The sequence below is a fragment of the Emydura macquarii genome, unplaced genomic scaffold, assembly GCF_026122565.2.
Source record: "Emydura macquarii macquarii isolate MOO-44397 ecotype Brisbane River unplaced genomic scaffold, CSIRO-AGI_Emac_v2 contig_2768, whole genome shotgun sequence".
NCBI classification, from domain to species: Eukaryota; Metazoa; Chordata; order Testudines; family Chelidae; genus Emydura; species Emydura macquarii.
In genome coordinates, this window is record NW_027132905.1 from 13,891,524 (window position 1) to 13,900,876 (window position 9,353).

At 43.6% G+C, this 9,353-nt stretch overlaps 1 protein-coding gene across 1 annotated transcript; it reads right to left on the bottom strand.

Moving 5' to 3' along the window:
- Positions 1-210: 210 nt before the first annotated feature.
- GRXCR2 (glutaredoxin and cysteine rich domain containing 2) lies at positions 211-7,216 on the bottom strand. The gene is made up of 3 exons (XM_067567085.1): positions 6,872-7,216; positions 2,536-2,760; positions 211-390 (listed from the first exon to the last, which is right to left on the bottom strand). The coding sequence occupies exons 1-3, from the start codon at positions 7,214-7,216 to the stop codon at positions 211-213; spliced, it is 750 nt and encodes a 249-aa protein (XP_067423186.1).
- Between the last annotated feature and the right edge of the window lie 2,137 nt (positions 7,217-9,353).

The window sequence follows — 9,353 nt, forward strand, 5'->3', positions numbered from 1 at the left end:
TTATAAGACACAAAAGGTGCATGTACAAACAAACTGATGGGGCAGATGGGGTAATAGGAATAAGTTTACATGTAAAATTAGGGGTGTGCAAAATGTACCCAAATCTGCTATTATACAATGGTTGCTTTCTTATATGAAGACTACGTACTAAAGTTTCAGTGAAACATTGACCTGCATATGCACAGGTAGTTGAAGGGATGGTAGATACAATTATCGAGCACAGACCTGGCAAGGTTGCAGGCCATTTTCATTGCAACCAGGGCATCGGAGAGCCCTGTAGGACTCTTTAAATCTGTTGGCTAACATTGAAAACTTGCTTCCGTGGCACAGAGAACAGGGGGCTGAGCCTGATCCTTTACACTGAGAGCAATTGTGCTCAGTGTCTTCTTCCTGAAACAAAAGAATCAACAAAAATCCTTTGTTTAACACCAGACATCTAATTAGTAACACAAGGTAGCAGAAGACTTTCACCAGAAGAGCCCCGTCTAGGGGAAAATTCTCCTCAGATCAGTACAACAGCTCATGGCTTTGATATGCTGCTCTCCCTTCTGCTAGGATCTCCTAGCATTATTCTGTTCTGTGTAAAGGGAGCTCTCCAAGGCAGGGATTGCGCCTTCCCATGTTTGTGGGATGTCTAGCATATTGTGATGCTACCACAAATAATAATTATGGGCTGTGTGGAATGCAATTAAGTTCAAGCTTCTTTCCCCTCCTTCAAGGCTCTGCATAGCTCTCAGTCGGTTTCTGCTGGCATTTCTCACCACTCCTGTCACCGCTGTCTCTTCACCAATAAATCTTGCCTCATCTGTTCTTTCATCTCCTTCCTCTTTCTCTCCCTGCCTTCACACTCACCATCGTGCCAGCTTCCACATTGCCCCATGCACACGCAACTGCCTCCGCATCCCTGTGCACCAGTAGCTCTCTTGCAAATCCCCTCTCAAAATTCACTGCTTCTGCAGATCCCAGAAATTATTAAAAATCTTCACTGGGAAAATCATCACTGCAAAATGTCATCCTTTTGATGTCAAGTGCAGTTATTTGCATCATCTGTGGACTTCTACTTTGCATAGCATTACAGAGCAAATGGTGAAATTTGAGGGCCTAAGTTAAGGTTTGGTTGGTGCCAGATACATGCGTTAGGTACCTACATGCTGAGTTGAAAGGCCAAATTGATTCATTTCAACTTATTATAATAATACTAATAGGCACCTTCCAGGGCTCTGACTGTCCTCAGGGGAAATGTTCATTCACAATATCAAATACAATCTATCTATTCAAGTAGACGGGCCCACAATTACCCTTCAAAAGAATCAATCCTAATCATCAGACCCTCAGCTTTTACCATATCCTCTTCATCCCAGGTGACCAGGAAAACTGATGGCGTTTGCAGAGCTACTGCAAGGTTAGACTATTCAAGGACAACGCCTTAGGATGGCTCCTTCCTTTCTGTGTTGAGGGAGCTCCTCTTGAGCACCTTTACTGACTGCAACTATGAGAGTATCATGTAGGGAAGGAGGTGGCGTCTCAAGTAACTAGGACCCAAATGCATACAGAGCTTTGGAGGGTAAATGTGGAATGTGAATCCCTAATTTAGGTGACCACATTTGAAAACTGGTCTCCCCTTATCCATTTCTAACCAAAACAAATTCCATGTCACTGTACATGCTACTGATTTTGGTGGGCTGCAATTTTGGGTGATGATTTTGAGCCACCTTAACGACACTCTGATTCTGAGCACCCACCCTGTGAAATATCAAGCTGCTTTTGGTTGCCTCAAATTCAGCACCCAAAAACTGAGGCATTGAAACCACCAACCACTTTGGAAAACCTCTGCCTTAAAGCTTTCCAGAGAACGCACAGCATTCGGCTTCACTGTACATTCATGCGGCTGAGCCACAAGCCGATTTTGTGTTTGGAGAATTTCTGTAACTAAACCTACATCAAGCATAAAAGGTCAGTTACTGATTTGCAAACATTGTGATTCTCAGGAGTTTCACTGCACAGCAGCACTACATCTAGGAGCCCCGTAAGGTCAGTCAGACTTATTGGAATCCTGGCCACTAATACAGCGAAGGATGACTTGTGCAAAAAATGGATGACTTGAATCTGAAATATTTCTGCTGATAAAGGATTTCTGTTACAACCTCAGGGCTGGCTTATCCATGTAGTAAGAGTGCTCTGCATTGTCATGGGGAGATTCAAGATCAACTCTAAGGCCTGGTCCACTGGGAGATAGGGACAAAGGGCCTGGTCTAATGTCCATAAAAGTCAATGGAATAGCGATCAACTTCATTATGGAGAAGATTCAGGACAAAGTAGCACTACGGAAGTACCGCTATTCCCTGGGTGTCAGGGATGCCTTGCTGTAAAACAGTGATTGAGGCCATTGATTCTGGCCTTCAGCTGAAATAACTGGTGACCTTGCAGATGGGTGAGCTTTGATGTGGGGCTGATGTGGGAATTCTCAGGGCCCTGATCAGAGAAGGACGGCAAAGCAGAAGTGGGGAGGAAGCACTGCAGCCCATCTTGCCTTACCTGCACATACTGGTTGTGAGCAAGTTGGTTTTCTGCCTCTTTCACATGCCCATTGATTTGATCACTATCCCCTTCCTTCCCATCTCGATACATGAAGGACCAGTCATCAGTGCCCTCGTTCTGGATGATTTTTCTCATCAGCTCTTTCTTGTCCATTGGTGAACGGATGATTTTCAGGTTACTAGTGTAGATGATGATCTTGCCAAAATCTAAAATGGGGGAGGGCTGTGACAGGGACATAAGTACATCAGCTGTAGAAAACCAATCACACAGTACAAGGCTGAGGCAGCGGCAAACTCTGCTGCCCTGGTGACTTCCAGAGGAAGACGACCCATAATGCTCACTGCAATTCACCCGATAGCTTGCGCTGCAGATTTTAAGAAGAGCTCACCACACTGAGTGCACCTTGGGTGCTGAGCAGTGTTGAAAATTCTGGCCCCACTTGTGGCTGCTGAGTACTTGAAAATCTAGCCCTGAACGCCTTTGAAAATCTAGTCCTGTGGGCCTGATTTAAAACCCATTGAAGCTAATGGGAATTTTTCTTTCCTTGTCCTTGGACAAAGGACAATTTGTGTATAAACCTCATACACGAATTGCATCTTTGGGCAAGACCGTATTGTCCATCTGTTCATTTCAGTCCCAAGTGAAGTAAAACAGCAGAGGAGAATTAGGGAGGAAAAACATCTCTGCCTTAGGAAATGATATGCACCTTTTGGCAGTTGAGAAGTTTGCAGAAATTTATCTTCCTGCGATTTTTCATATTTCCAAGCACCTCTTTATTTTCTGATTCTGCCCAGAAATGGAAGTGCTACTGAATTATGTCTGGAGAGTCTGTAACTTTTGACATTTCCCAACTCAGTTTTGCAGATTTAAAAGGGACAGATGACTAGACAAGAATTTTGGGCAGTCACCCAAACAAAAGAGAACAAAGGAAACTCATCCAGGAGTAATATTCCCCCTCTTAAAATTAAATTCCAATAGCCACGGCTGTGCATGAGCTATTACTGTTTGCATAATGGTTGCATGGTTGCCTATACAGTTGATGCACTGCCAGAATCTAATTCATTATTGAACTTTCATATCAAAAGTGCTAGAAAAGGGATCTGGTCTAGTAGTTAAAGCCCAGTTCTGGCAACAGAGCGACCTGGGTTTCTCTCCAACTTCATGTATGACTGTAGCTAAGTCACCTGGGACCTGATTCTCAGATCTGTTGAGCAACTGTAGCTCCCACTGAAGTCAAAATTGATGCTTTCATTGCAGCCAGCAGGTGTGCAACACCTTTGGAAATTGAGTATTAACCTCGCTATGTCTCACTTTCCTTATTTGAAAATGGGCATAAAAATACTTACCTCCCTCTTGGAGGATGGAGAAGCAGATTAATAAATGAAGCTTTGTGATCCTTGAATGGAAGAGAAACGAAAACAAACATCTAAATCCAGAGTCTGTTGTATTCTATACCCAACAATGGAGGGGCTAAATAAATGTTCCTTGAATTTATATTCTTTTCTACTGATTTTAAAGCTCACCTTGGCCTTGTCAAGCACTTTTACTAAAGCAGTAAATTTGCTCACTTGGCCCATTTCCTCTTCTCTCTCTACAATCATCATGCAGTAGCTTCCATATCCTGTTGTTTTACACATTGTGTTGCAATTTCACTCTATGTAGGTATCTGGGTCTTCACACCAAGCAATAGGAAATGTTACATTTTTAAAAGATACCAACCATCCCAGGCCTTCAGCTGATGCAAATGGGCCAATGGCCTATGCTGATTTACACCTGCTGATGGCCTGGCCCAACCTCATTCCCTTCAATAGAAGTATAACATTTCAGTTTAGCTTAAGCCCTCTCCTTTTGGTGAGGGATTTTTAAAGCAGCACATATATGATGCAAGCATGGTCTAACTATGTATTGAATGGATTTTGATCGAATACCAGTGGCCTTTTGGATAGGGTGAATACCACTATTACTACTACTATTAACAGATGTGGAAACTGAGACACAGAGTCCTTAGGAGACTTGCCTAAAGACACAGAACAAGTTAGTGACTGAGATGGGTAGTACCAAAGTCTCCCAATACCCACTCCAGTGCCCTATCCATTGGTCAAATATTCATGGTGGTTTGGCAATCATGCATTAGCAAAATACCTAATACAGAGGTCAGTGTGCTCATCTCAACAGTTTAATTAGCAATGAGTGTTAATAAGTTCTTCTGTGAAGTATTCCTCCTGATGCATAGGAACCATTTTACAATTTTCAACATCCTTAGAACATTTTTCCCATTGGTTCTCTGTTTCTTGTTAAATAGATTTATTCTCATGGAAGTGCCAGATTGTCAGCTCTGGAGACAGACACTTCTCATTTATCCACAGAACAGCGCAGGCAGCAACACAAGTTTCTCCCTACTGCAACTGTCAGAGTACTTCAGCTACCCTGGTGGAGTGAGAAGGTATCTCTGTCTTGGGACCCACTGAATTCTGGGTTTTCTCTGCTGACATCTGAGGCAAAGATGTTAGTTACAATGGGTTTGGAGTGATGTCAGTCCGGTCCTGTAAGTAGCGCACACTGCCAAATCACACCAGACAGCCAACATTTGTCAGATGGCTGGCTGTAATAGCTGGTTACTATCAACCTGAGTTGGATCTTAATCAGTAACCTACCAGTAAGAGGCTCTGTATCATAATAGCAAGCCACCAAGTTAGCTGGTTTCATTCACCTTTGCTAGTTTTTTTCCCCAGTGAATGCACATCTTGAATTTTAGGTACTTGTTAGATCAATATACTGTACTCAGTCCTTGCTTACTTATTAGCTTAACAGATCTATGATTTTACATATATAACTACATCATGATTCCTCATGTTATCCATTAGCAGGCTTATCAGAATTTGACAATATTAGTCAAATACTAGCTCGTTTGCCTAAAAAAATTAAGATAAACAAACTGGTAATGAAAGTTGGACACATAAATAATTCAGCAAGGGGAGAAATTGAACATCATCCCTGTATATTCTCAATGAATGTATTCATCATTATATTTTAAAGAACACATCTATATTAATTGCTTCATCCAGTCACCTGCAGGGTCAGTAGAAGTATTTTCCCCCAATGCACAATTGGCCAGATGTAGTCTGGTTGTTTTATTTTGGGCTTTTTCTGAAGCATCAGAGATTGGCCACAGCTGGAGATAGGATACCAGACACAGTGGTAGAGAGAATCCTCATTGGCCAGTGTGACTTGCTCAGGTGATCAGGGTCTAGCTGATCACCAGATTTGGAGTAGGGAAGGAATTTCCCCCCAGATTGGACTGGCTCGGACCTAGGAGGGACTTTTGTCTTCCTCTGCAGAATGGGGCGTTGTCTGCCCGCTAGAATCATCTGGGCATATCTCATCTAATCAGTTCCCTGTCATTGCAGAGCCCTCAGGCATTGGTGGCATCTTGGTCTCTCCTATTCTCTCTCTGTGGCACACAACAGATTAGTTTCCTGAAATGTTTTGATCTAACTAAAGTCTTTGAGCTTAATGTAGGAGTATCTGGGTTGTTAATGGCTTGTGATTTACAGGGGGTCATACTAGATGATATAATCGTTCCGTCTGACCTTAAACTCTGTGAAATGATGTTAATTAAATAGCTGGTGCAAACTAAGCCTGGGATTTTCAAACTTGCCTAAGGGAGTTTTGAATTTCTATAGACTTTGGTTGCCTAACTCCTTTAGGTTCTCTGGAAAATCCCAGTCTACATGTAGTGTGTCACTGAAATACAGCAGCCTTGGCTATGCAATAAGGATTGCTACATAGTTGTTAAATTTCCACAAATCTATCAATAAGTTCATATACTGGGCCATGTTTCTGAAAAGGGTTTCAATTTAGCCCAGTGCCACCTGCCATTTGTTCCTACAAGGTGCACACAGTCATTTGGGCCTACAAGTCAGATAGATAAACACACATATCATGTACATTTTTATATATTACCTTACCAAAACACTACATTGCACATACAACTTCCCCACTGGAGAGAGGAGGAGAGAGAAAAGGAATCACACAACAGAGGTTAGTCACTTCTCTTTAAGCACTACTGCAAGTAGTATGCAGACACTATGGGATAGAACCTGTATGAAATGAAATAGAACAAAATAACTGGTACATATGATTTCTGTGTGATAAACCAAACCTGCAAAGTTCAATGCAAAGTTTTGAAAGCTATGGGCAGCAGGACTTATTTATTAATTACATTTTGATGAGACACACATCAGGTGAAGACCCAGACTCCAGTGTCTAAAAGTGGACCCATTTTAAAGCCACTCTGCAGCCAGTGTGAAAGCTTAGGCTGGACGTTACTTACCTTGTGATGACTATCACTTGCTTGGTAGTCACCAAAGAGTGGAGAGTTACTTGCTAGACTGTACTTGCTACCCTCTTTGAATACACTGATCCTTTGGGCAGTCAGTTTGGCTGATGAATAAAACTTGGATTCTGGTGGCTCTCCAACCCTGTAGAAATGGTCCCCTGACTCAAAGCTGTGGTGGAGAAAACGATGAGGGGATTCTTCTTCTGGAGGCTCCAATTCCTGGCCATCTTCATAGACTTGCTTTAACACCCGGCCACTGTATGCCGAAGAGATTTTGAACCTCACTTTGCGGGGTCTTGCCTCGTACCTCTGGCTTAGTTTCTTCTGAACCTCATCCATTGATATGGATTTCATGCAGCGGCTCCCAGAAACCGACTCAGCAAGGAGATCTTTGGGTTTACAAGAAAAGTCTCTTTCTTTTCTCCCTACCTTGCAATGTATAATTCAGGGTTCCTATTAGGTCCTCTTGTGTTACAGTCAAGCTGACACCACTGTATTAAATATTGATGGATGCTCATGAAACAGAATGTAATTGTGGTGGTGAAATATAAGGTAAGTTTCACTGAGCTCCCCTGAATGATGAATGGGCCAGTTTACAAATGCGAACAGGTGTTAACTTGGGAAGGATGAAATTAAACTGGGACACACTGCACTCAGTCTATAGCCAAGGAGCCCTCTCTTTGTATATTGTGATCAGAATCATCCCAAATATACCACCCCGGCAGCTTTTCATAATTTTCTGAAAAGGTTGAAAGTTAAGAGGACAAGTTCTCGGCAAAAGCAATCCATCTACTCAAAGAGCATATGTAAATAGTTCTCCTCCCCATTCTTGCTCTAAAATCCTAGGAGGAAAAAGCTCTATTTCATTTTAATCCAAATGTGTTTCTCTACAGTTTAGTGGAGATCTAATTAAGATCGTCTCTTTCTTTAGCTTCAAATCCCTATTTGTAATTCTCACTGGCTTGCTGGGCCTTTTAACCATTCTGGTTTTGCTATTCTATTTTTAAAGGCAATTTCCTGCTACAGTAGGACTTCAAATACCTCCCCCCACCACGAGACACCCAGGAGGCCAGATTTTCCACTGCCCTGAACCTTGGGTAGTCATTTATGCCTGCGCAGTGGGTCTGATTTGGTGCACTCACTTTACCCTACACAAGACGCAAGGCAGTAAAGGATCAGACCCAAGAGCCTCACTGCCTGAATTCTTTTCTAGTTCTTCACTGCAGAAAAACTGCAGTTGCTACTGCTGTTATGCAACTTCCTCCCCCTCCCCCATGGCAGCTCCAACAGCAAGGCACTGGTAACTGTAGAAAATATCTACAGTATCTGATAGGAGTCCTACTTTAGTCTCCAGCTGAAGCACTTTTAATTTCCTGGCACTCACAGTGCTCCCCACCATATTGCAGATAACAGTTCCTCAAGTCTCTTGAATTTCAATACTAAGGCATTGTCAAGGATCTCTGCCATGTATTAGGCCTGGTTTACACTAGAGAGAGTTTTGTCAACAAAAGGCAACTTTAGTCGACAAAACAATCCTGGCTTACACACTGCAATCACCCTTTTGTCGACAAAACTGTTTTGTTGACAAAATAAAACCACCTCAATGAGAGGCGTAGAGCTTTTTGCGACAAACTTTTAGTGACAAATTGTCAGTGTAGATGCTGCTGTATGTTTTTGTCATGGTAATCAGCCTCCGGAAATGTCCCACAATGCCAATCCTGACCACTCTGGACATCCATTTACACTCTGCTGCTCTGCAGCCACCCCCCCCCACACACACACACCCCTTTTGCAGTTGTGGTAAGTTTGAAATTTTTATTCTGCTTCCTACTTGGTCAGCGTGGAGAGCTTGCAGCTCATCTTCCCAGCTGACCATAGCGGCTCCACACAGCAAACACTCTCCTGCTTGGAGCACACCAGAGCTCCTGCTGGACCTGATCAGCATTTGGGAGGAGTCTGCCGTGCAGTCCCAGCTCCACTCTAGCCAAAGGAACTTTGATACCCATGGCCAGATTTCTCATGCCAGGGTGGAGAAGGGCTGTGAGCGCAACACGCTGCAATGCCGAGCTAAAAATCAAGGAGCTACCAGAAGGCCAGGGAGGCAAACTGTCACTCTGGTGTCGAGCCAATGAGCTGCCACTTCTACAAAGAGCTGGAATCCATCTTCAGCGGCAACCCCACCTGCACCCCCAAGACACCTGTAGACACCTCTGCAGCCCCGGTGCCACCAGATCCTGGACTGATCCCCGACGAAGAGGTCATTGATGAGGAAGTGGAGCTGGAGGACGACCCGGCGCCAGGAAACAGTCCAGTTGCTGAGGTTGGGAGTCAGGAGCTGTTCTTCACCCCCAGAAGGCTACAGTCAGCCCCAGCCCTTCAGCTCAGGTGCTCCGGATGCAGGAGAGGGGAGCTCTAGTAAGTCTTTGGAAGCTGATGCTGCTTGTGTACTGGAGGCATGGGGGTCCTTAGCTTGGCT

What these genes read in the sequence shown, in the direction of transcription:
- GRXCR2 (XM_067567085.1), bottom strand. Translation starts at nt 7,216, where the DNA reads ATGGATGAGGTTCAGAAGAAACTAAGCCAGAGGTACGAGGCAAGACCC. An exon ending in CAAGTGATAGTCATCACAAG is followed by an intron (nt 2,761 to 6,871) that starts GTAAGTAACGTC and finishes TCCCTGTCACAG; the next exon opens with CCCTCCCCCATTTTAGATTT. An exon ending in CTCACAACCAGTATGTGCAG is followed by an intron (nt 391 to 2,535) that starts GTAAGGCAAGAT and finishes CTTTTGTTTCAG; the next exon opens with GAAGAAGACACTGAGCACAA.